Source organism: Python bivittatus, unplaced genomic scaffold (assembly GCF_059951505.1).
Source record: "Python bivittatus isolate LINGU-HERP-01145 unplaced genomic scaffold, Pbiv_v1 ctg000220_np1212, whole genome shotgun sequence".
Classification (NCBI taxonomy): domain Eukaryota; kingdom Metazoa; phylum Chordata; class Lepidosauria; order Squamata; family Pythonidae; genus Python; species Python bivittatus.
Genome location: NW_028277048.1, coordinates 26,353,905 through 26,381,880, shown reverse-complemented (window position 1 = coordinate 26,381,880; position 27,976 = coordinate 26,353,905). Strand labels below are relative to the sequence as shown.

Sequence of the window (27,976 nt, the reverse complement as noted above, 5' to 3'; positions counted from 1 at the left end):
TGCAGTTTTCTTAGCAACATTTTTGGAAGTGGTTTGCTATGGCCTTCTTTCTAGGGCTGAAAGGGAGTGTCTGATCCCCGCTTTTGTACCTAAAGCAGAATTAGAATTCACGGTCTCCTGGTTTCCAGCCTGTGGCCTTCAACTGCTACATCAAACTAGCTCTCTATGTTATTTATTAAATTGTTCTATAGCACTGCTGTAACAACCCCCCCAAAGAATTCCTCTATCTCATACATTGTTTCCACTTTAGAAAAAAACCTGGAAAACCCTAAGGAAGATTATGCATGCCAAAGTATCAAAGATGGGATTTTTTATCTAGTATTATTGTTTAATTGTGTTATACAATCAGTTATTAACTAGGGCTCAGATTGTAGGTTTTAGCAATAAATTTTGAAATGTATAAAGAAAGCGACTTCATTTTGAATTTAGATTGATGTATGCTAATTGTATTGGATGCCCTCTAGTTCTTTCTAATGCTATATAAAAGATTAAGGCAGCATAAAGTATACCCAAGCTGACAACATAGAAAAGCTTATACCAACCACAAATCTATTCAGTTTAGCTCAAGGGTGATCCTGAATAGTTGTTGAAGCCAGTGGACTCTGCTGGTCTAAGCGAGGGTGAAATTTAATTTCTAGATTTTTATTACGTGGTATGAAGAGGTGCAATTTCCTGTAATTTTCTAAGAAGTGAACATTTTTTCCTAGTCCCATGATACTACCTAAAGACTAAATTGTAGGAAATGACTTGTCTGAGTCACAAGTTGTTTTGCTCTCTTTTCCTGGGCTGGTAGGATTGATTTAGTGTACAGTTATACTAAAGAAGGATAAGAATATTTCCTTCTCTATTAATCTGAGGGAACATCTTTTCTTCCTGCAGATAATAGTAGCAACAAATAGGTGAGGGAACATCACTGTTGGAATGAAAAGCTCCTTCCTGCCTCTCAGTGTTTGTTACAAAGGGCTGATGACTATGACCAGGGAAATCAGGACTTGCTAGCAGCAGACCCAAAGCATGGAAAAGCAGAAGGAAGACAAATTTTCATCTCCAGTGGGAGCAGGGCATGCAATCATGCCTTAATGAAGTACTATGTTCCCACCATGAAGTGTACTGCTTTGAGAAAGCAAACTGCCATTGCCTGGCATGAGGAAAGTTGATTTGTTTTGTCAGCATGGTAACAGCTTAAAATGCACACATTCAGGCTTAAGATTCTTGTTACTGGCTGTTGGGCAATGAGTTAAAAAAACAAACTATACCGGACATCCTTTTGAATGGTAGGTATTGATTTCTTCAGCTACAGACAGGATGCATTCATCTTACTGAGCCATAATGGGCTTGTTGGATGCTGCCTTGGCATATTATGTGAGCAGACACAGTGATTTGTAACCTAGGATTCATGGCTTGGGGTGTGGCTGAAACCCAGCTGTGACTTATTCAACCAAAGATGATTAAATAAGTATGGTTTAGCATTGTGTGAACCCAGTCAGAATGTTGATGTTCTGAAATCATTACCCTTGGAATTAATTCTTGTACAATCATGTATAATTCCAATGCAACTGATAGATCATGTATATATGTATTCATTTATTATGTATGAGATATTTATTATTAAAAATATACACATCACTGTTTTCCCTTAAAAGCTTTCAAGATGGCTGACAAGATGCATTCTCCCAAATAAAACTAAACATTTCTAACAGCAGCACAATACAAAAAGTTGCAATGCGGCCATTAAAATAAGAGCTCCTGTACAATGAGCACAATTAGATGCAGCACCTAAGCACAAAAATATTCATCAGAACAGCTTTCCTGGTAGTGTAGTTGTCTGATGGAATCCTACTGAAGAGGCTGTTCCAAACTTTAGCATGATCTAAGAAGAGTTTTTGGCAAGCTCATGCAAGTGAAAAGCACAGATGAGACAAAGCCTGTCTGGTACCTCCGTGTATCTGCATTTTCCCATCATCGCTTCCACTTCCTAGTGATTTTGCCTGAGCTGGAGAGCAAGAAGCTATCAAGTGTTAGAAAAGAATGTGGGGATTGGATCTTCCTGGTCCTCACTTTATTCAGAAATGTCACAAACTAAATTATATAATATTTATGTCACAGACTAATATGGCCATAGATGGTGCATGATTGTTTAGGAAACCTGTTTGCTACCTGAATATAATGAACCAAAGGAGCATGTCACCATTGATGTAAAATTATTACAGATTATCACCAAATATGCCTGAACTGATTCTGAGATGAAGATAATTAAACAAGTAATTATAATTACCAGATAATTAAAATTAAACTTCCATGTTTTGCCAGTTTAATAATGAATTAGACTAAATATTGGAAACTGCATAATAATTACTAGTTTTTAAATCATTGACTTACCTGTTTTTCCATTTTTTTCTGAAAAAATTATCTGTTGTTAACCTTTTGTAAAGGCAGGGAATAGAACATGTATGGGAAATGTGTGAGAGTGTTTATAGATTTCGTCTTAGTTTCATACACATTTTGTACCATTTTTAAATTTTATAGGAGATTAACTGTTCCATATAAAATATACTCTTTTAACTCTTGTGACAGAACAAGTGGAAAAATCACAACAAGTTCTCCACTGAAGAACCCAGGCACTTGAGATACTGTACATAAAGATGGCTACAATCAAACTCTGGTCCCTTTTAAATATATGGGACATGTCAGAAAGATCCAAATGAAGAATCAGATCCGACTATCAGGGATGCAGATGTAGATTCACAGTTCTGTTTAAACCTACAAAGATTTAGGAATATATATATAAATCAAGGGGATTGGCTCACAAGAAAATGTGGATAGGATTCCAATGAAAACTTTTCACAGAAACAGAGTGGAAGGGCAAGATATCTGTCAGGGAACGAGGAAAGGGAGGGGCGAGACGTTGTTTCTTTGCCTCTACCGCCCTCCATTTCAGAGTTCCTTCAAATCCCAGAGACCTTGATCATGGTAGAAGATGGCTCCTTTCTTCTATTCCTGCTTAATTCCTGCCAGAAAAGATAACTTCCACAGTTTCCAGAATACAAGAACCTCTGCATGAAATAACTGTACATCAGGTAAATTCATATTCCATTTATTCAACAAGGTCTATTTAAATAATGTGTTGGCTGGGGCTGGTAGTCAATAGTATATTTACTTAGTAGCCCATGGTCTTGCACTACCTGATAGATACACCTTTCTATTTATGTAAATAAATATATACTTGTACCTATTGGAACAGACAGGAGGTATCAGCATTTATTTCTATTGTGTAAGTCTGAGCACTTCACTTACTGCATCCCCAAAAATGATAAAAGATTTTGCATGAGTCCTCACCCAATCAAACTGATGATTCCCCTGGGGTTACATTGGGCAAGAAATGAATATGCAACTTGCTTTCAATAATTATATAATCAACATATCTCAGGGGGTTCTCAAACTTTGTGGCATTGCAATCACCATTGGGTTTGCCTGGACAAAGAGGAACCCTGTCAAAACTCACTCCTGCTTTGTTTGGCTAAACCTGCAGTTGGCTTACTTGAGCCAAATGAAAAGCAAAACCCCAGATAGGTTTTGACAGTACAGTACTCCCACTTTGCTTGTGCAAAGATTTCTTTTTTAAAAAATATAATTTCCCATTTAAGTTCTTGTAACTGCCTCCCCCACACCCAGGCTCTTATCCCACACTGAAAATCCCTGACATAAATGAAAGAGAATTTAACCAGGCTGGGGGGCGGGCAAAGGGGGGGGAGCATAGCTTAGAATGACAAAAAAGGGAGATTTGTTTGAAGATAACCAGATCCATTATTTCTTAAGAACACCAAGTTCAGGACTTGTTTCAAGTGGTTTCAAGTCAATCCTTGGAACAAAAGCAAGATAACTTGTATTATTTTTTAATAACAGTGGTTACTCAACCATACTGACAATCTGAGATTTGCTTCCACATAACACAATCCTCTGGTGTGTTTGTTTATTTGTAGCAAAAAGATCTCTGCTTACTGGGCTTGCATTGCAACAAATTTGTATTTGTATGAGTACAACAAATCTCTATGTATGAACATGCACACAAGAGGGGTCCCTGAAGGAAGGTCAAGCTCCCCGATGTTTGTGCTGGAGGGCACATCTTTTCTCATCTACACATTCATTCTCATTCCAAGCAGACATAAGTAAAAGTAGATGGTAGATATAGACACAGGAGATGTGAACCCATCCAATAATTAAAGTGAAACAACAGTTGGCTGGAAACTGATAACCACTTACTACTGAATAAGCTACAATAAACTCAGTTCACTTCTGAGTAGATATGTATACAGTTACAGAACAAAAGCATCTGTGAACCAAATCACTCTAATCAAAATTATAAACAAATAAAATTATAAACTGAAGTTACACATAATTTCTCTGGTACCCTTGGGGAACGCCCTATGGTTTTAGGACACCATGCCAACAATGGGGTAGGGGTGGGGACAGAAAGCCTTTTCCAGATGAAAAAGTAAGCTAAAAGTCAATTGTTCTGCACCCCATTGCAGCTGTATTTAATGCAATGGTGTGTGAAAGTGCCTTCAGTATTGATTCCTGGTGACTGCCTGGATGAATCCCTATAGTTTTCTTGGAAGTGGTTTGCCATTGCCTTCTTCCTAAGGCCGAGAGAGTGTGACTTGCCCAAAGTCATCCAGCTGGCTTTAGGACTAAGGCAGGACTAGAACTCCTAGTCTCTAGCCTTAATCACTACACCAGACTAACTCTCTAATGCAGCGGGGATGAGGTGAAAGTGAAATGCTTTGTGAGGTCAGCTGGCTAAGCATTATTTGGTTGGCTAGTGGCTAGATGCAAATGGAGAAAGTCTGGGTGAAAAGAATATTGTGAAGAACTAATTATAGTAACCCAACATTATGCAAGCAGCCACCCAAATCCTAAGTGATTACTAATATGCAGTGCAGAGCACAAGCTACATGCCATCAGCCATGCTGCTGTTGTCGCTGTCCATGGTGCTAAAGTAGCATTAACTCAGCATTGGGTTCCCCATCTTCCTCTAAGAGTTGGTGGGATTTAATAATTCACTAGGGAAATGAGTGCTGCTCTGATGTTATTCTTGATGGGACTAGCTATGCCCAATCTAATGGCCGCCCCCCCGCCCCTGAATTGGGTCTACAACCCCCTTATGGCCTCAGAATTCTGCAATTTGCAGTCCTAACTCATCTAACACTGGAATAGAGAAGACTGATGTACACATTTAGTGACACAACAAAAGAGGATGATCTGTGATGCAATAGTGGGTTTAAAGGGGCTGTGTGCTCAAATCTTGAAGACATATGCAGATCCCTAATTCAGATTCCAGTTACCATGACTGTTAAGGTGTGGTGGATTTGTCTGAGGTGTAATATGATTGTGGATTTGAGAGAATCCTGACATTTTCATGGAAATTTGTGCCTTGGACCTCTATTTCTTGCATTAAATCAAAGTGCCTGACCTGGGAGTTTTACAATCTATATATAAAGCTGAAATTTATGACATTTCATAATTTTCATAAATTTTTAATTAACAGATATTTTCTCCCCGCATCCCAAATGGGAAATTGATCTGTTGCTGCAACCATAGAGATGGCAATACTGAAACCAAGATGAATTTACAACAGAGTCCAGCCAAAATATTGTGAAATCATTAAAAAAAAAAAAATTACCAAACCTGCCTCCATCACCCACATCGCCGCTCCCTTTGGCAAATGGCCAGGCATTAAAAGACATTTTAGAAACCTCTCTGGGAAACTATTTTTGAAAGGGGAGGAGCCAGTGTGCTGCTTCAACACGTTGTTTGGAATGCAGAAAACTGCCGGGCAAAGTTATGGATGTATCCAGTTAAAAATATTCCGGACATCTTTGTAAATCTCTCCCTCCCCTCCAGCAGAACAAAAGCCCACCAGTTCCGTTCGCTAGGAAGAAACACACCTCGCCCAGGAAATGTGCAGCTTCCCTCTCTTCACCGGACAAGCTGGATTGGAGAAAAAACGTCACCAAAATTTAGCCCCTCTAACTCAATTTGACTCAAGCGAATGGTTTCCTTTCTTCCATGTCTATCCCGCCCTTCATTCAGGATATGCGGCTCTCTTCAGAAGGCCTGCCGTCCTCCGCACGCTCACTTGGGAGTAAGTCTGCCGAACAAAGTGGGACTTACTTCCGAGTAAGCATATATAAAATGGGGCTGAAAATGCGCAGAAGCTTTCGAGAAGGGCCGAATTCCGCCTTAGCGCAATCCCCCCTCCCCCCCAGGACTTTGGACCATTTCATCCCCAGGCGGGCAGCCCTCATCCACGGCGCCGCCACTGGGTCCGCAGTTGGCCTCCTCCTCGGCGCGGGAACGCCCAAGCCACCAAAGGCCGCCACGCACCCGCAAGGCAGCCTGAAGTCCCTGTGCGGGGCAAGTGCGGACGTCTCTACGCCGAACGTAGTCCTGCCAAGCATGTCGAGGAGGGCAGCTCCGGCGCACGTGGGAATCTGTATTTCGGTTTGCGCCGCCAGTCTCCTTCCCTCGGACTCACACCCGCCCATTTCCTCCCGCCCCCATTTCCCCGCAAGTATTCTTTCCAAGTTCTGGTGCTACTTCTGGGGGATATTGTTGCTGCTAATGATTTTTTTTAAGCCCATAAATACATCAGTACAGCGGGAAGAAAGTTTGCAGCGGGCAGGAAGCGTCCGAGAGCCCGGCGTAATTTGCAGCTAGGGACTTGCAGGGGGAGAGCCTTTCCGCCCCCTAGCCCGAGAGCGAGCCCCGCCGCGGCTCTCCGTTTGGGCAGGCTCCTAACTCCCCAGTAGGCATGCCCAGACTGCGCGGCTCTTCGACGGCAGAGCCCGGCTTCCAACCTGGGCTGCGGCTCCGGCTGCCGACTGGCCGCCGCACGCGCCGCCTCCCGTCACGGAACGCTCGCTCGCTCGCTGCCCTGCGCGCGCTGCTTCGCCGCCTCCTGCCCCGCCGGACTGCGCGTGGCGCTGCCGGAGCGTGGCGGGCTGGCTCGGGCGTCCCGGAGCCCGGCGCGGCTTGCTTCCCTTAAGAGGGGTGGGGGGCGCGCGCGGCGGGGAGGCAGGCAGATCAGTCCTAAGGAGGACCTGGCCGCAAGGCGCGCTTTTCCCCCAGAGCTGAGCCCGAGCGGAGCAGCCTGACCTCGCGCTCTTTGCGGGATTGCGGGCAGATCGACGACGGGGGACCCCATCTCCCTGCCGGAGGAGGTGGAAGAGAAGCAGCCAACGGGAGCGTCCGGGAGGAGGGGGTGAGTATGGAACCGCTCCTCGCGGAGAAGTCGAGTAGGATCCAAGCCGGGCGAGCCTACAGGAGGCTCCTCAAACATTTGGCCTTTTTGCCGCCCAGCCCAGGGCAGCGCTTGCAGTTGCAGTCTCGCCGGAAGTAGGCTTACCTGGGAGCAGGTCTCCCCGTAAGGCGCAGGGCTTGTTTAAAGCGGACCTGCTTAGGACCTCCCGCCTGCCTTCTTTCTAGCCATAGATGGAAGGCATAACTACTTCGCTAGTTCCTCGCCGAGCTCTGCCCCGCTTAGAGCAAAGTATCTATCTGCAGTTACTTTTTTTCGCATGCGAATGTTCGGAAAGGAGGGGGAAAGGGAAGCTCAATATATTTTCCCGGCGGCAGGAGTAGCCCTACGGGGAAATGGGCTGAGGCAGCGGGCCCGGTATACAGTACTTCAGCTGGCGGAAGAGGCGAGCGATCTCTGTGCGTGTGTTGCACCGCGATGTAAATGCATTCTTTCCCATCTCTTCCAAAGCCACCCCATCTAATTTTGAGAACATTGGGAAGAAACGGGGTGGGGGGATGAAAAGAGAGAGAGAGAAACAGGAGCCGCTTGGCACGCTCTTTATTTATTTATTTTAATTTATTTGCTTCCGCGATGACTTCTCCCCGTTAGCTTGCAAAGCAAAGGGAGGAGGGAGGGAAGAGCAGGCGACCCGCGGTAGGCGAGGGAAGAACGACCCCTGCAGTTGCATTGCGGAAAATCTCCTTTCCGATGCTGGGAATTAACGGGAGCCTGAGCTGTTTTTTGGCAGGAGACCCGGGGTTTGGTATTTCGTCCTCTCCTCTGGAGCTGTAGGTGAAGCGCGGTGCGAAAAACCTGACGCCCGACACGATGTGTCTTAATCTCTTTGTGATCGTTTTGTAGCGAGCCGAAGAAAAGGGAACGCCGGGACGGCGCGGCTGGCCGGGGCGATGCCTCGCTGAGGTGTGCAGAGTTTGGGGACAACTTGGCATTCGGGTCCCCTAGAATTGAGACTTTCCGGAGCGGGGAACTGCTGGTCCTTTGTCTTTTGTCTATGTCTTGTTGGGAGACCTGGTGGATATTTCTTGCTCTCCTGAAGGAAGAAGCTGGTGCTGGCGGCTGCCTCCTTAGTCTTTGGCGGACGGCAAAGGAAGAAAAAGGATCTGGCTTGAGCTGCACGGCGACGAGAGAGCTTGGACATGTGTCAGCACATCTGGGAAATAGAGGCTGCCAGTCCAAAAGGAGATTTTCTGGGATTGCTCAAACTGCAATATTGATCTTTGCTGTGTTTTTTCACCGAGTGATGCACTTGGCATGAGAATCGGAGGATGGAAATTGTTTGGGAGGTGCTTTTTCTTCTGCAAGCCAATTTCATTGTCTGCATTTCAGGTACGCAGCAAAACAGAGCAAACTAGAGGAGAAATGCCAGCCTGGCTGTCTCTGGTTTGCCTCTCTTCCTTTCCGTATTTAGCTGTGAGGGCAAAAAGTGGATGTGTTGAAAAGAGAGAGTGGTGATTTAATTTCCAAAGCATGTGTGAATGGCCCCAGCAGCCCCCAGGATGCCTTTTTTGCCCATTCCCCAATGTTTGGAAAACTGTGTAATGCAGCTGTTGTCCCATACTGTTTGAGATCGGTTACATGTTTTCCGCCTTCAAAATATGTTTTCTATTTTATTGGGAGGATGTCCTGGGTATGATAAATTAGTGACATGTTTCCCTAAAGTTGTCCAACTTCTAGTTCAGTTTTGTTTTGTAAAGCATTGCAGAGCTAGCCAAAGCAGTGGTTTGAAACTGGAGGTGTTGTACCTATCCCCCTCCCATGGACATTTCAACTCCAGGGATATCCACTCCCACAGCCTTGTATGCTTTGGCTGGAAAGTCTGATCTGGTGTTCCTTGCCTTCCAGTATTTTTCCCTCCTTGTTTGGCTGAAGGCAGGTGATTCCACTTGTCAAAAAGGATCCTGTCCAATTAACAGATGAGGTATAGCTTGGTGTCAGGCATTAAGGATTACAGCAATTTATTTTCGGGGAAAGCACACCCTTCTAGTTCAAAAGCCTTGGCTGCTTTGTTAATTTGTCACGTTGCTCTTGCTGGAATAATTATGTTGCAGTCAGAGAGCAAGAGGGAAGGGATGCAGCTGGTACCTTTGGAGTTTGAGGCACTTCCCTCCCTCCCCCTGCCCCCCCCAAATCCTGGTTGCCACTTCCTTTCCTTATAGGCAGGCATTTTAAAACAGATGACCAGCAGGAGAGAGATGCAAACAATCCTGGCCCTTGGGATCAAAGGGGAAAGATTGGGGGAAGGGGGGAGGCTGTCTGTGCCAAGCCAACCAAAACCTGGGTAATCTTCCTGCCCCCTACAAGCATCCACCCTGAGGTTCTTGACTTAAACTGAAATTCCTTTTCTCACTGCACTGGCAGCATTAACATTTAATTGCAGACCAGCCATCCATTTTGGAGAGAGCCATCCTCTGTGTTCTGACAGCCTTTCAGCTCCCATCACTTTGGCCTTTTCCTTATCTGAATGGAAGCGCTTGTCTTGTCCTGCCCCACGGGCCCCACTTCTCCCTTGAGTGATGTCATCTGAGGCTATCTCTTAACACATCTCCCTTGTCTCATGGGCCATTCCTACAGGGTGGCGTGTTTATTGGTGTGGAATTCTTGTATCAGAGCGTCAATGTTCCTCTTGCATTGGAAGGAAAGAAGGACATCTTCCAAACAGACCCGATTCTTCCATTTCTTCCTCCTCCTTCTTGCACCTCATCACCATAACCCACCTCTGGAAACTGCCTTCCAGCCCCCAAATTCCTCAACAGCAATTTCATTTCTCTGCTGCCTGTAGGGATTCTCAAATAGCAACCCACACCTGTCTTCTGCCCCACTCATCCATCTTCATTTAACCCATTTCCCCACCATTGACTTACAGCATCTTCTAGTGTATAAAGCCTGTCCTCATTACTGTTACATTGGTACAACAATGATTGGATGACTCTAAACAATGTCAGAAGTCACAAGAGGGGACCCTGCATTTGAGAGGTGCAGAGGGTTATCTTCTTTGCTTCTTTTCAGTAGCCTTATTTCTCCTAGTCTGTTTCTCCCAGGGCTAAGCAGGACAATCCAGGAAGCCTTCTCCACTGAATTCCATTGCTGTTATTATTGTAAGTGGGGGTGATACTGATTCTGCAGCAAGCATTCACTGGAACTCCACTGCTGTCTTCTGGGGCAAGAACTGGGTTAGAGGAGGTAGAAAAGCTGCTTCTCCAGCCACCTCAGGGTGTGTTAGTTTTGCTTGCCAGATTTCCAGCTAATGCTTAGTTTTGCTTGCCGCTTGCCAGTTAAAGTGCCGCTTCCCAAGACAGCTGGTACCACACTTAGCACACACTGAGCAAGCCTGAAATCCCAGATTTTGCAGAGAGCCCCATACTTGTAGGAGCTCCACCCCACTCCCAACACTGTCCATTGCAGATGGGAATTCTAGGATGTCTGGTAAGGCTGCTGTCCTTCAGCACTGCTTGTGGTTGATGTCACATGCACCCATGAGCTCCACCTGGAGGGCTTACATCAGAGCCTATGCAATGTTGACAATTTTTCAAGCCAAGGATCAGCCGGCTAACCTTGCTCTTTAAAGAATCCTGTCTAGCCTGATGGGAATGAGAAGATCCCAGATGTGAAGAGCTGCAAAGGAAGAGAAACAGAAAACTGACTGGTTCTTGTTGCTTTCAGGAGCTCTGATGGCAGAGGAATATTTTAAGAGGAAAAAACAGAGGGCCTCTCTAAGACTATGTTATCTCTTCCAGGATGTGAAAACATTAGTTGATACTGTTCTGGGGGAAAAAAGAACACAGTGCATCACAGTCTGTCCCTGTTGCTTGGCCAAATAACTTTAAATGTCTGGGTGCTCGATTCCAGCCAATTTAGCTAGTATTGAAGCTCCAAACCCTAGACCCCTTTTTTTCCTTACAATCTTTGTTTCCTCTTAGCAAACCACACAGGATAACTGTATACATGTCTTGAGTTAGTAAGATTTACTTCCAAGGAATGAATAAAGGACTGAAGACTTTTTTTCTACTAGAAGATGCTGAGTTGACCACTGTTGATGAATCTCCCCTCCCCCCCCCCCCTTTTTAAAGTATTGCTATGCGTGGCAGACAGAAGACTTGTATTTTCTATGCAGTTTGGGGCACAATTAGGTAATAAGCAAAGCATTCAAAGTTAATCAAATCATTTATGTCAGAATTCACACACACACATACAAAGGGGGAGATATTTAGCAGGGGATTTCAGGAGCATATTTGAATAATGGCCTTAGCTAAGAATGAGGAGATAGTCATTCATGGGTTTAAACAATGAAATAAATTGAAGTCAAAGTGATATTTTTGTTGTTCCTTCTCTCTGAATGATAGGAAACAAAAGAAATGATACCACTAAGTGCTTTTTGTTGGTACTTGATTCTCTCTGTGTGGATCTGATTCAATAATACTGGAAGAACTTGTGTCCTTTATCTCAGTAGGTACACAGATAGATTAACACATAAGGAGAAGGAGCAGATGAAGCACTGTTGTAGTTAACAGATGAATACAGTACAGCAGTCTAGATTTCCTACTGTTTCTTTTCATTTCTTGGGTAGTATTTATATATATATATATATATATATATATATATATATATATATTAAGAGCGTCTAAGAAGAGATCTGGATAACCTCATTGCAATAATAGCTATCACTTCAAGACTTTTATCTTGGAGAATATAATTTTCATTGCATAACTGAAATTAAGTGTATCAAATATACTATTGCCAGTTGTTGTTGTTAAACTCTTTGTGCCTATTTCAGGTTTCAGTAGACAAGCTGTGGTGGAAATTTTGGGTACCTGAAAAACTATAGCCAAATTATCTAAACTCAGAAAATTTGTGAAATGCACCCTATATTATCAAAGTAATTGCAATATTATTATTTGACATTCTCTGGCTATTTAACATGGCTTATTGCTTCCTTTAAATGCTTAGTTATGTTGGAGATAAATTGTTCTGATGGAGAAATAAGCCCCAGGGGTGTGTGTGTGTGTGTTTAATGCTTGTATTGTCCTGGAAGCTTGTCAAGATTAATTTAGCTTGCAAAATAATTTATGATTTTCAGTTATTTGAATGTTTAATTGTTTTTTTTTTAATTTCAAGTCATAAAAAGCAGTAATTTTACATCTCCTTGGAACTAAATGATCATCAGAATAGAATAATAATAAAGAATAACTTTAATGATGACTTGTGTGTTTTGAGCCCTGTAGAAAATCTGGCTTTTGGGGAAATCAATGATAGCCCAGAGAGACCAGGATGCTATAGGATAACATTGTTAAATAAATGTATTGCCTAGGAAACTGTAAAAAAATGAAGTCAAGATAAGACTCCATCTGGCTGCTGCTCCCTGAGCCCTTCAGATAATTGTTATAATAAGTAAAAGGTGTATGGAGTATATTATGCTTTTCTTTGGCCCAGGTCCTTTTTCCGTGTAATGTCATAACACATTAATTAGCAGCAACATTCTCAGCTATAAGTGGGATGTTCGTGATCACATAATGGCTGACACATTTGCACAAGCATTTGTTTTGCACCAGCTTTAAGTAATGTTTTCATAATGTTAAAAAGTCAGGTGATCAGGTGCAGTAGAAAACATTAACATCTCTTCTTAAATACTGGCAATAGCTAGAATGAATATGCCAGGGCCTGAGTCATTTTTGGAGTGTTTGTATTGTTTAATTTTGGAAAACTGATTTATGAAACAACGGTTCCTGATTCATATGTGCAACTTGCCATATTGTTTGCTATTGTAATGGGGTAGGAAGTGTTGTCTTGTAAGCTACACAAGTATAATTAAATCCTGTGAAAATTGATGGATTTAAAAGAGGATTAACAAGTCCTTGCAAAGTTAACTTCCTCTGGGTAATCTCTAGCATTTGTTAATATTCTTGATATATTCTGAAGCACATCTGGATTACTTTGCTTCAGAGACATGATGTTTAAACATGCTCACATTTTTCTGGCATTTTATATCTATAGAGCAAAATATCTTGACCTAAGATTTTGTTTTTAAGTCCTTATTAGCAAAAGTTAATGAATGCCAGGTCTGACTGGAGCTCTACCCCCAAGCTTGTTGTAAATAAAGGAGACAAAGAATGCCTGGTTATACATGGAACACATTTTCTCTAAATTATCACAGTGAAGTTACTCATAGGTGACATTTAGATAGCAAGCCTTTTGCTAACAGTCCGGTACCCCAGTTTCAAAAACCATTTTGTGCTTCTTGACTGATTTATAATAGTTAATACTCACCTTACTCCACCATGAATCACTCGCTTGGAGTACCAAGGAGTGTAGGATTAAAAGCTTGTTTTGAATATGGCTTGCTTAAAGCATAGTTTAAGCCCAAATAGCCAATTGGGATCCATTTAAACCCAACACTTCCAGATATTCTGACAGTGCTAGAAGGAGAATAAGGAGAGAGTATTCAAATGTATTCAGTGGTTTCTCCAACTTCATTCACATAGTTCTTAATCCGAAGGGGGGGGGAGCAATCTTTTCAGGCCCAGGGTCTGTTATTAGGTATGAGGCCACACACGTGCTCACTTACATGTATTTTTTCACATAAAATGTATTTTCCTCCTTCCTTCTTCTCTTTTTCTCCAAATGGCCACTGCTATGATACACAGTGACTGGCTCAAAGTCAACCAAGGAACTTCCATGACTAAGGGCAAACTTGGATCTGGGTCACTTCAGTGCCTCCGTTGCAGTTCTGAGACAACTTGGCCCTGCAATAAGAAGCTTATTCTTTAGAAACAACACCCTGATTTCTGACATCTTCCATCGACTTCAGCAGTATTTGCTTTAAAGTAATGTTTATTAGCTTGTCCCCTCTGTCATCACATCTGAACTACCTTATGAGTTCTTCATTCCAGTTCGAAATATCATGTAGCACATTCTTAGGTAGGCCACTGCAGAAGTGTCCTGCCACGGTCAGTAGGACATGGCCAAATCAATATATAGAATTGCAGCCTAAGGTTGGTTCTTTATTTGAGTTTGGCAACTATGTTGCCATAAAATGCTTAGTTCCATTCATCTACTTGAGATTTTTCGAAAGCTGGAAAACCCAGTGGTGTCTGGCTATCCACAGAGATCAATATCTGGCCAATATATATGAAATAAGCCCCTGGAAGCTCCATATTTTTAGCTCTGGGAAATATGTCACAAAAGAATAGCTTAATTATACTGTGCAAACAGTATAACATAATTTCAGTATTGTAATTATTTTTATCAGACTAACCTAAGGCAAAAGGCTATCTCAGCTGGTGTCTTACAGACAGATAAAAATCTGATGCTTGTAACTATTTCTGAGCTTTGTTTTCCTAACATGGTTTGTTAAATTATAACTTCTAACCTTCAAGATAAAATTACATTAACAATGTAACTTATCTGAGCTATAGAAAGGGATGCTGTTTTCTTGGTAGTAGAGTTCCCTTCTTCAACTATGAAGTAAATTCATATTTTGTTTTGTTTGTTTTAGTAAAATGAAATAAACATGCTAGTTTAATTCTAGATATTCCACAGAACAACTATTAACAAAGAAAATTAGGAATCCAAAATTATTGTTTTCTTACTGGTCTGCCTGGTGTATATCATGATGATATTTTTTATTATTTGTCTGCATGTACTGCACAGCACAGATAACTGCTACTAATAGTGATAATAAATGAATTTTCACTTTCAATATAAAAGTACCAGTTGGAAAAAAGAGAGAAAGATATGCTGCTTTTCTAAAGGACACATTCATATGGACTCTATGCTATTCACCCATAAAATGTTGTAGTTTGTCTGTCTGTCTGTCTCTATCAATCATCTTTTCCTTGAACATTCCCAATTCCAGGCATGCTGCAGGACATTTGGTCATGCCCACATCAGGTGAAGAAAATCAGAGATCAGTGCAGGCTGAAAGCTACCGCGTGCATGAAATGCATCATTGGAATAGGTAGTATAGGCACGTAGGATGATGACTTTTTGCATCAACTACTGGAAACCCATGTGTTAAAGCTTACTGTATCCTATGTTTTATCTGCTGTGTTGTTGCCTTTGTTCTGTGCATATTCAGTTGTTGTCGGATCCCTGGTGCTCCCTTCTCATTCTTCATTGCCCACAACCTGGGAGGTCAGCGGTGGCAAACAGAGAATTTCATTGTAGGTCTAGGAGGTTTTCTAAGGCAGCATCTAAACTCTTTGCTTGGAATGTAATGCCTTTTCATAAAATGCACAATCACATGTGTGAGCCTGACCATGGTTCTTTCTTGGGCACACTTGTGAGGGAAAGGTGAAATATAAGGTTAAAATATCTCTGGGGGCAGGAGAGGGTCATTATGCTTAAAATGAGAGAGTCTCTCGCCATGGCAGCTCCTGCCCTTACCTCTGTCGTTACTGAACAGCACTTACGCAGTACCAGTTGGACTAGTTGCCACTCACACAATCCTGACTCCAGTTCAAAGTGCAGGTATTAGCCTAAAAAGGCCTTGTAACTTGGAGCACTGACTGCATTTATATGCGTCTGCAAGGCTTTAAGGTGAGTGTCAGAGGCCCCACTTCTTGATTAGATTGGTAGATAGCAGAAGCAGAAGACTGGCCAAGAGTTCCATTCATGGAACTTCCTCCAGAAGGAAATACGGTGAATGAAATCCCCCCCTTTTTTTTTTACTTTTGTTTAGGCTTTGAAGACCCATTTACTTCAAATTGTTTTAAATTAAAAAAAATCAAGGTCGTTTTGGATTATTAATGGCGATTTTATTGCTCTTGCAATTTGTAAACGGTTTGATTCATTTTATGGATTGCTTGGTTGGGCATTGAAATATTTCTATTGTTTTAAATTATGGCATTTTGTGGCATTTTATATTTATATTTTATGCAAGTCACCTTGGGACCTTTTGTTTTCTTGAAATATGGATTAAAATACTTATCTCATTTTTTAAAAAGTCACTGCTCGGTATTCAGACGGGAGAAAAATATAAAAAATGCAACATTTTTTGAACCAAAAGTTTTTGAAAAAAATGACATTCTGTAACATATATAATATATTGTGATGCTGAAGAAGTCTGCACATTTCATTGTAGAAATTCATTCCAGCTGTATTTTAAATTAGCAATAGTTGGCTTATTTAATCTGTAAAAGTAGGTTAGCATTATGAGGATCTCTTGATGTGAAGATGAATAGAAGAGATTGCCAGCAATTGGTAATGATTCGCAAACATAGCACACATTTATTATTTAGAGAACATAAAACAGTCTAGTTTTGGAAGTTCAAGAGCAGGTAACACTCTTCCAGTCCATATTTAATAGAGCTTGTGCTGTTTGAAGGACAGCTGCCAGTTTCTCTTGAGGTGTAATTGAAACTGTGTTAGCTGTGTATATTGGTAGAACAGATGAATTAACTACATTTCATTGCATACGTTATCCATATATATTGGAAAGGCAGAATAGCATTGTTGCAGTAGAATTAAGGAGACTCTTGTTCAAATGTGTAAACAACTGTAAAGATAGTGAGGTAGTCCTGGGCCAGATAATATACAGGCTGGTTTTGAAGATAAATGGTTGGAAGGGAATACCTGCCTCCCTGAGCAAGTTATGTGTAGTCTGTTTCACATGTGCATTTCTCTTACTGTGGAGTGATAGTTCTGAGCTATTGCTGAAACCTAATAAAGGATTAGGATTTCAGTAGGGAGGGAAATAATTCGGATCCGGGTGGAGATGGTTCTGATTTATACTGGTGGTACGTATTATTTGGTCTGAACTTATCATTGATAAACTGCAGTCTAGTGGTATTGTTATACTGGAGAAAGGGTCTCTGCACAACAGACATTTCAAATTACCAAGCCCAAGCTAGTATTTCTATTGATCCTTTGATAAACAGGTGTGTGAATTCACACTTTTGTTGCTCTCCTATAAAGCCCAGGTAGGCGGTAGTACCTACCTGACCTTGGCTGATAAATATATTAAAAAAAAAAAAGAAGACTAAGGTGGGTTAGGCCTATTTAGTATTTGGATGGGGGATCACTAAGATATATCAGGGCTGGAAGCTAGATTTTGAAGTCTAAAAAAACACTGAAAGAAAAGAAAGCAGTGGCAAAACATTTCTGTATTGTTTCCAAGAAAACTACGTGGGTGTACTCATGAAGTCATCAGGAGTCAAGTCCAATTCAAAGGAAACTTCACTTTATAACATAAGCCATAGAAAGCTTCTCTATATCATAATTACATATTTATATCTTTTAGTATCCCCTTCAAAAAGGAGTTAAATAGATTTGCCCAAGTAAAACACCTGTCAAATGTTGATTTGATTTAATTGAATTTAAATTGAATTTCAGACAAAATGAACACCTCAGTTATACTCAACATGAAGGATTTGGTGGCACCGAAAAAGAAGGAATTTGCAAAAAATAAGATTTTGACGATCTTATCTTCAAAAATAAGATGGGAGAAAGATCACCAAATTCTTACTAAAAGTCAGAACTGAATAAAGGCAACTGTGATCTCTTCAGTTTGATTTATATATGAACAGGTTTTCTTTTCTTTTATCACAGTATTTTTTTTCCCAATCATGTTGGTCATGGCACGATTAAAATAGAGAATGCAGAGATTAATGCTCTGTTGTGACTAATCCACTAAGCTTTCAGTCCCAGTTCTCCTCTTTAAAGTGACACAGTCCAAAGATGGCCAGGATGCACCAGGCAAAATGCTATCACATTTTCACAATCCAACTGTTTTGCCGATTCCATTTATGGAAGCATTTCATAGTTACTTTGGGCGTGACATATAATAGCTTGGCTTTAGAAAACAGTTCAGGCAGGTAAAAAAAATCACACAAATAGCTGAACTTACAAATAACTCATAAGTGGGTTTTTCAGTTTTTCTCTTCAGCTGACCCAGGTGGCTAGGAGAGAGTTTCGTTTCTGCCATGGGCCATTAAGTGGACTTTCAGCTGGCTCATGGCAACAGCGTGACTTTTGGTCTTCAACATTCAATTTGCAATTGATATATATTTAAAATTACTTATTATGTTTATGTCCCATTTTATGGAACTCAAGGTGATGTACCTAGAAATCTTCTCCACCTTCCCAGAAATGTTTTATCCTTGCAAGAAACCCATGAGATAAATTTGAGAGATAGTAGCTGGACCAGTATAGCAAGTTTATTTCGTTCTTTCATAAGCTGGTTCTTCCAGACGCCTTGGACAACAAATCTCATGACAATAAATCTCATCATCCCAATTAGTATAAACATACTCCCTGGGCTTGATGGGAGTTGTAGCTTTACATTTGGAGTGCATTAGGACAGAAGCAGCAATAATTCATGATAGTTTATAACAAAGCATGAAAATAGCCAACCAATAGAACACATAGAATTGAACCATACTGTAAGCTATAAAAGAAAAGCAGTATGATATTAAATATCTAGTAAAGCAATTCTGCTGATACAGAAAAACATATGATTCTGTCCTTTAAATATCTCCTTCAAATTGAGCAAAAAGACGTTTTATACAAACTGGAGGTATTAAAGAGTTTCTTGGCATGAGATGCTTGTATTGTAGAAGCACTTAATACTTTAGTACCAATAAAAAGCAAAAAGAAACAAGTGGTGTTTGACTCACTGAATAATAAAACAGTGGATCTATGTGGGGAAAGGTCAAGGTCCTCATAAATAAAGAAGGCATAACAGTCCAACACACGGTTGTGGGAGAATGAGCAGGCAGTTGAATATGATACAAGAAGCAGGGCAGCAGTTCATGATGACATAGTCTTACTCAGAGGAACATTCCCTAGTGCTTATAGATCTGACAGCACAACCAACTGGTGTCTGTGCGTGACCACCAATAAATGATAAATGATAATAATGCTATAACTAAAACAAAGCAATGTGATATCCACAAGACATTGGAGGACATGACTGAAGACCCATTGGGGAAAACTGATCAAGTAGCCTGGTAATATAGCCAGAATGCTCAGACTCTGTTGACACTAGATCAATAGCAAGGTGTTGGAGCTACTATTCAGTGGACTGAGAGTGGCTGGGTTACCACACTCAAAGAGTGTTCCTTAATGACTCTACTTCAGCTTGGAGGGAAGTAGTGAGTAGAGTGCCGCAGGGCTCTATTCTAGGCCCTTGCCGTTCGACATTTTTATCAGTGACTTGGACAAGAGAATTGAGGGCACATTTCTAATGTTTGCAGGTGATGTTAGATGAACAAAAGAGAAGATTCAAAAAGATATAATCAGGCTTAAGTTGTGGGATTAAATGAATAGGGTAGAACTTAACAGGGAGAAATATAAAGTTCTGTATCTGAGTAAGGGTGAGGGGTGGGGGAGTCCTAATTTGGCAATAGTACTCTGTAAAAGAGATTTGAGTATCTTTGTCAACCAGAAGTTAAACATGAGCCTGAAGTGTGATGCTGCTGCTAGAAAGGCAAATGCTACATTGGGGTGCACTAATAGGTGCAGAGAAGCCAAATAATGAGAAGTAATTGTTTCACTTTACTCTGGCTTAGTCAGACACAATTTGGAGTTCTGTGTCCAGTTCTGGATATTCCAAATCAGAGCAAGTTCAGAAGTGAAGGTTCTGGAAACCAAGACCTTTGAAGAATGGTTAAAAAATCTGGGTTACAGCTTACAGAAAAGATGACTGAGAGGAAATATGATAGCATTCTTCGAAGATATGAAGATTGTCACACAAAATAAGGAGTGGAGTTATTATCAATTGCCCAGAGTGAGTTAAAACTACAAGAAAAGAGGTTTAGGCTAGACCCATGACATGGTAAGTTCTTCTTCTCTAAAGGTCTTCAAACAGAGGCTGGATGGTTATTTGCTGGAAACACTGTCAGGAGAAGACTGAGTTAGAGAGTGAGATTCTACTGCTTATGGATCTGTTGCAGGGGCTAGGTTCTGCAGGGTGAGAGGTTGGGGATCCCAAACCTTTCCAGAAGCCCTCTGAGTCTTCATACCCTGGACCACCCATCCTACTTTGGGGTAATGGAGTGGTAGTTCCTGCAGCCACCACCTAAGGGGTGCCTTCCCCTACCCCCAGCTCTGATCTTTGAAAGAGATAGGGCTCTCATACACTGTGATGCCTTTCTAACAATTTAAAAACTGTAACACCTTGAAATGATTTCTATAGTACTACCCTCCTGGCCATGTTGGCATAGAACATAGGTGAGTAGAAGATTCAGCCTTTCCTCCACCCCACAGCCCCTCCCAGCCACCCCCATGGGAAATAAATCAATCTTACAGGAGAAAAACAAAACTTTATTTTAAAAAAGAGAAGGTAAGATGCTTAACAGTTTTAACTTTATATATTAAAATGCAAATAGTGTTGAAGAAAATACATTATAAGGTTATCTGGATCATGGTGTTCAACAGCTGACAAAATGTTTTTAAAAATCCAAAAGAAAACATACTGCACTAGCCACAAGATAATGATGCTCTGCTACAAATGGAGACACCCCCCCCCTCCAAAAATCTCTGTAAAGTTACTGCAAAGAGTTCAGTTTAATATTACAGATTATAAGAGATTCTAAAGAAACAATTATATCTTATAAACACGGTCTGAAGTATGAATAAAAGCTGAATTTACACCCAATTCTCTAACTAGTACAGAGAGTTAGAGACAATGACACTTGGCAGAACACAGAACATAGAAATCAAATACTTTACTAGCCAAATTCCCGGCCAGACGTCTTGTGTACTTCTACATAAAGAACAAGCTCCTGAAGCAAAAGTCATCTTTTTGGTTTCCTGGACCTCTCTAATTTCTTGGAGTTTCCACCCTTTATTCAGTCAATCCATAGGCTTGTGCGGAGTTCTTGCCTTGTTTTTTTTTTTAATCTGCGCTCAGTCGTTACCGACTCTGCAGTGACTGCTTGGACGAGTCCTTGCAGTTTTCAAGGCAATTGTTTCAGAAGTGGTTTGCCAGAGCCTCCTTCCTAGGGCAGAGCCCAGGAGAACTTTTTTCTGCTTCCAATAGGAGGGAGGGGCTGGAATAATCTGACTCTGTACATGACCAAGTAGCATGTCTCATTGGGAACACATGTTGTGTGTGGATCTTTATCAGCCTCTCGTCTTCCTTTAAGGAAGATCATGTCCCATTAAGTTGGAGAAAGCAACTGAGGAGAAACTTTCCAAAGCAGTTTTTAGTGTATATATTCCTCTTTGGTATTCTGGTTTTTGAGGATTATGACAACAGTGCAGAAATTACACACTTCATTATCTGAGAAGAACACAGATCAGTGTAAACAATATTTACTATTGCTTACTATTTTATTGTTGGAATAGTAACTATTTATTATTCCAAACCATAGTTTGAAGCCTCCCAAAAGGTTTATTGCTAATTATGAAGTCCACATTGCTAACAAAAGCATACTGGCATTGCAGGATCTTTCAAAAGAGAAGCAGTAGTATAAACATATTCTTAAATACATGAACCATGCCATCATGAAAGATGTATGAGCTTGTTTGATGCGAACTGTAAGACACAAGGATTCTGCTCTTATTTGGCATGTTACAATGGATCATCCTAAAAATGGCCTCTTCTATATGAATAGCATTATTCCACCTCAGAATTAGGAAAGGCATTTTAGAGAATTTGTATAGAGATGAATCTGTAGATCAAAACAAAACAAAACTTATGGTATTCCACAGAGCATTTGCCAGTTGGTTGCCTGTCATTACTGCAGAGGTTAAGGACTTAATGCCCAGTTAAGACCAGAAATGGCCCCAGACAGTGCTTTAGTTCCTCCTGTATTAATTGAGAATAATCCAGTTTGGCGGGCCTTATTTTGGGTTGGGGCTTACATTTTTAGATAAATATGGTCATATCCCTACAGTTGGGGAATTGCAGTTACAGTCACTTTAAAAAAAAAGGAGCAAGCATGACCCAGCAAATTACAGATCCATCAGCTTGCTTAATACAATTGACAAACTCTGTGCCAGACACATATATTGGAAAGTGAGATTTGGTTAGAACAGGACAGCCTTCTGGCAGAGGAACAGGCTGTCTTCTGGGAAGGTCATTCTACTATTGACCAATGTCTAGTGCTTCAACATTTAATAGAGAAATACTGTAGTTCTTCCACTTCCTCTCTGGACTCAGCCTGTATTGATTTTAAGTCAGCATTTGACTCTATTAATCAAGCTAAAGTGTGGAAAAAATTGAAAGTCTTCTTGTTAGATCAACGCCTGTTATTCTTTTTGAACTTTTCTTGAAAATGCATCATTTGAAAGTCAGGTATAATTCTCAGGGTCTTTTAGGATCTGTTCCAGCAACTCAAAGGAGTTCAGCAAAGCTGTATTTTAGCTCTATCTAAATTACTTGGTAGAGTACCCAAATAGTCTGAATTTTCATCCTCCTAAATCAAGGTAGAAATTTATTTCCATGCTACTATATCCAGATGTTGTGTTATGTCATCTAGGATCCTGAGAGGGCTCAGAATAGTTCTGAGAGCTCTTACGCAATTCTGCAAGGAACAGAAATTGGAAATAAATTATCAAATCACTAAGATTATGACCTTTGCCTGGATACCTAAGATTTACATACGACATATAGATGGGCATCCAATCAAGCAGGTGACATGCTTCAAATATTTCTTGTACCTCCAACACTAGGAAATCTCTTGCCTACTATTTTGCCTACAAGCACTAAGGGCAGTACATCTGCCACTCTTAACTTTTTGTGATTTACAGGCAGAAATTATATTCCTAGCCCCCCCCCCCAAATCATTTGTAGTGAAGACAGTAACAGTAATGCTCCATAGTGCCCAGCTTTCCCTGACGTTGCCCCTCTGGAGTGTCTGCAGTCCACATTGTCAAGAACTGCTTTTCCGGACTCTTGCTGGGTCACAAATGCTGTCTTGCATCTTGATGGCTGGGTGAGTGGCCCAGATGGACATGGAGGGGTAGCTGGTTTCAGAGTTAAGGATTTTTGTATATATGCCAGTTCCATGCACAGAGTCACACAGACACCTAGAAGCTTTGTTAAGCTCAGGCTACTTGTAGATATTAGAAATCAGTGGAAATTGTTTACTTGAGAAGAAGTAATAAACATACTCATTTGGAGAAGAAAAGTGTGTATAGGTATCTTTTCCCTCCAACACCCTCCAACAGTAGGTATGGTGAAAGGGGAGGCTAGTGTGTGTGTGTGTGTGTATATACACACATGCACATAGACATACAACTACTAGTTCAGATTAGCCTATTCCCCTTTAGGCTTAACTCCTTTATCGTTGAATAATGCAATATATGTATGGAAGTAGTCCCTGAAGGCAAAATTAACATCTTTAAAGTTTTCTTTCTCCTTCACACTTTTTTTTTATACAAACAAGTTAGTTTTGATCTTTAATAGTAGGTATGGAACAGCAGGCCCATTGAAGAAAGTCATCTAATCTCTCTTTGACTGACAGTCACAGTGAGATATATATATATATATGTGTGTGTGTGTGTGTGTGTGTGTATACACATACACACACACACATATATACCCACATATACATATGGGGGGGGTGTGTATGCATCCCTATCTTTTTACATACATGCATTGCTGTCATTTAATTTTCATTATTTTGTCATTTTATTGTACTGTATGGCCTATATTTTCATTTTACTGCTTTATACTCTTATTATTAATATTAACCAGAATTTTTATGTATAAAGGTTAGGGTTTTAATATTATAACATTGTAGTATTCATGCTAGCTTTTAGATCTCATATCTCTCAGGTTTTATTATTATTACTGAAATGGCTGTAATTCATATTCTTTTATGTTATCTTACACAGATCTATGACCAAAGTAAAGATTTGACTGATTGAAATAAAATATCCAATGAATTGCTAATAGTAAGAGAGTAAGTTTAGTCCTTGATCAAGAAATGTCTAGTGGTAGAATTATGCAGAGGTTAATGAGGCTGGCTTTAGTCCCTGAGATTGCAAAGAGAGGCTGAATCCCACTCTGGCCTAAATAGATACTGGCAAATGGTCTCTTCTCTGACATAGACTCAATCTCACCTTAGCTTTAGTGTAGCTCTCTAACAACTACATCACACTTTGCCCATAAAGTATTTCACCTTTATGAGGTGAACGTTTCTGTGCAGTGGCTTACCATGCAGTTTGGCCAATTTTCTATAAGGTAGATGAGATGTTTCTTATGGCCAAGACCTTGTATGGCTGTAACCCCATGGAATAGTGCTGTTGCCCCATGGAATAATTTAGAGCGTTAACCAGCCTTAATACTTTTGGGAAATCCAATATCTGTATGGCATGGGCATAGACTCATTTTTTAGGCCTGAGAGCTTCATGTAATGCCAGATGGTGAATACATATACATACTTGTGTGCATGTTCACTCACAAATAATTCAAACACCCATTCTCAGCAGAATTGCTGGGGAAGCAAAGAGATTATAGTGCCCCATCCCTACCCAATCAGGACAGGCATTTCCCTACTGCTAATAGCAGTGGAGAAACTGCCTAACAGCAGCAGGAAGAGGAGAAGGAAGAAGCAAGTCAAAGGACATCCTTTGAAGGACATCATTCCTCCTCCTCAGAGGAGTTTCTGGTTTTGTGCTCCAGTCTGGTTAATTAAAAAAAAAAAAAACTCACTGAAAGGAGGATTGTGTGGAAGATGTTAAAAAGTTGCTTCTAGACCTGTTAAAGTCCCAGATCCAAAAAGACCTCTTTGAAAACCTCTGTGCTTAGTTTGAACAGTGCTCAGGTTCACTGACTTGAACTATATTCCTGGCATTTGGGCATCCATGTGTATGTTTAAACATAGTTTCCACCAAAGTGAAACACATATGGAGATGAAACTGGTGCTTCCCTCCCTCTGCCAAGGTTCCTGCTTTCTTTGGCTTGTAAGTTTGACTTGGGAGGGTACCAGCAGCCACAACAGATTGATATGACAGTAATGTAATTATATAAATAAATGTCAGTGTAAATAAATGCAAAATCTGCACCTGACTTTCTTTATTTTGACCTTTGTCCCAGTTTAACTGCTTGGAAACTTGGTAAGCCCACTTTTAACATCCTTGGGCTGTAAATAGTGATTTTATTTACTATTTATTTATAGTAAATAGTAGTAGCTGACATTAGGCAGCAGTAAGTGAGCAAGCGAAGGGGAGAAATGAGAAGAGAATGATAATGGGCTACATTGTACATTTTCTAGGGATATGTATGATATACCCAATCTTGACCTAAAAGATCTTAAATTGTGTCTTAAAAACAACCAAGCAAAGCGACTGGGTATGGTTCCACTTTGACCTTGATTTCCAGGGCTTACTTGTTGTGGATATTAAAAAGCAGGACATTTTTTGGATTTATGCAAACATCTTGTATGACTTTTGAGTTTTGTAAAGTTCCTAACAGAGCATCCAAAGAGGGGTTCTGCAGAAAACTGTTAAGAAAAAACCAAAAAATGCAAACAAGTAATCTCAGAGCTATCATTCAGTTATTTATAAGGTCCCCATGGCATGAAGGTTCAAAAATCCAAAATTCTTTTTTTCTAAATAAATCTTTCACATAAAGCCAAAGTTCCAAATAGTAAATGAATGATTCTTCCTTTTCCCTCATGAGTTCTGGTCACCTTCTAAACCTTGCTCTACTAACACCTCTTTCTTCAACTCTTCTCTTCCAGCTTTATTTTTATTACTCTTCATTTCATTTATTTAGAGCCCTAAGGAACATAATGTTTCATATTTGCTCTGAAAGCTTCTACCTGATGAAACTTTGTAGTAAAAGAACTTTGCCCCTATCTCTGGCTCCTCGAGAAACTCCAGGACCATGAACCCAAGGAAGGCTTCCTGAATCTCAAGCATGCTTCCGAGAGAGAGAGAGAGAGAGAAAGAGAGAGGGAGAGAGGGAGGGAGAGAGGGAGGGAGAGAGCTTCATGTTTTGTAGTGTGAGGGAATTCTCCAGACAATATTGCCACACAAGAATTAGCTGCTGATTAAAGCTTCGATTTTAGAAAGTTCAAATGCAGTAAGGTTCCAGATAAATTTGAAATAAGATTTTGGAATTAATTATAAAAAATCCTTTCCATGGGAAAATTCTTTTGTTTTGAGGGGTTTTTTTTTAATAATAAGATAAGATTTTAAAAATTGGACACTACAAGGAACTAGAGGGAACTAAAGATTACAATTAAAGGATAAGAACACTCAAACTTGACTTACAATTACAGAATGAAGCAAAATATTTTAACATTGAACATACTGAAGGATATTTTTGAACAATGGGCCCAGAAGTTAATTTTAAAAGTGTCTGCCTCTATAGATAGACTCTGTTTAAAAGATGTTATGGAAGAGGAACAAGTTCTACCTGACAAGACTGAGACTGATTTGAAAGTGGATTTAAAAATGACAGGCTACAAGAATAACATGGAAAAAGATGCTACACTGGACATATAAAAGAAACTGGCTGATGTCTTGCTAATTAAAAGGGATCTACAACTAACAAACCAAGAGAGTGACCTGGATAATTTTCTTTTATTGGATTTACAAAAGAGGCTTGTTAAAGGTTTTGAAAAATTTTGTGAGAAGGGATAAAGAAAAAATGAAAAGAAATCAAGTTCTTTGACATTATTTGAAGGGACTAAAGATCAAGATTGTTAGAAGTAAAAGGAACATAAAGTTGGTTTATTTGATCAAGGTTAAAATAGATAGGATTATCTCTGGTAACTCTTAATGGACTTTTGCTGACATCAGGACTGAAATAACAAGGCTTTATGGATTTGTTTATTGATAAGAGATGGGATATAGGGAGAAGAGATCATTTGTTGTATTTTAAGAGAAGGTGATAAGTTACTAAAATTGTTTATACTTGTTGTTATGAAGGGGGAAGTCACTTCCTTATATATTCATTTTCTTTTTCTTTAGTATATTCTTATTTTTTCCTTCTTTTCTCTTTCTCTTTTTTTTTTCTTTTCTGCACCTTCTATTTTCTCTTTTTATTCTTTTTTTAGTTTGTATTAGTTTTTATGTTGTAATCTTTAATAAAATTACTATAATTTTCTTTTAAATAAACTCTTTCCCCTTTAAATTAAGTGTGCACCAAAGAGCAAGAGATCTATTTAGGTCACGCTCAATACAATTAATGCTTTTCACTCATTGAGTGCTATGCTTTCTATAAGGTTTTTTTCCCTGACTTAATACACCCTGATTCCTCTTGGATTAAATCGGTATCTCTGTTTCTGTGATGGAATGAAATTATGAAGGCCAGGCTCAGAGAGATAAACATTTTCTTAGCTCCCCAGAACAGCGTGGGAGGAACAAGAGGATGAGACTGGCACCTCCCTGAGGAATTCACACTGTTGTGGCTGGATGACTTTGGGAGCTGGGGTTTGAGTCTGGGAAGATTGATGTCAGGCCTAGCCCAAGGAACTCCAAGAGACAATGCCAGTTCAGTCCAGCTATGTTTATTAGCTAGAACCTCTAGCAAGAATCTTCCCAGACTCAAACCCCAGCTCCCAAAGTCCTCCAGCCACAACAGTGTAAATTCCTCAGGGAGGTGCCAGTCTCATCCTCTTGTTCCTCCCACGCTGTTCTGGGGAGCTAAGAAAATGTTTATCTCTCTGAGCCTGGCCTTCGTAATTCCATTCCATCACAGTTTCAGTGTCTTTCTCTGCTTTTTGTAATTATACATTTACTAACTCTCTGCTCTTTTCA

At 40.3% G+C, this 27,976-nt stretch overlaps 1 protein-coding gene across 1 annotated transcript in view; it reads left to right on the top strand.

Annotated features, from left to right (window-relative positions):
• The first annotated feature begins 6,972 nt into the window (after positions 1–6,972).
• CA10 (carbonic anhydrase 10 (inactive)) overlaps positions 6,973–27,976 on the top strand; it is a 364,325-nt gene continuing 343,321 nt past the window's right edge. Inside the window, exons 1-2 of the mRNA XM_088138547.1 lie at positions 6,973–7,261; positions 8,162–8,647. Coding sequence (XP_087994673.1) covers positions 8,587–8,647 — 61 coding nt within the window. The 5' untranslated portion in view covers positions 6,973–7,261; positions 8,162–8,586. The remainder of the gene's footprint in view (positions 7,262–8,161; positions 8,648–27,976) is intronic.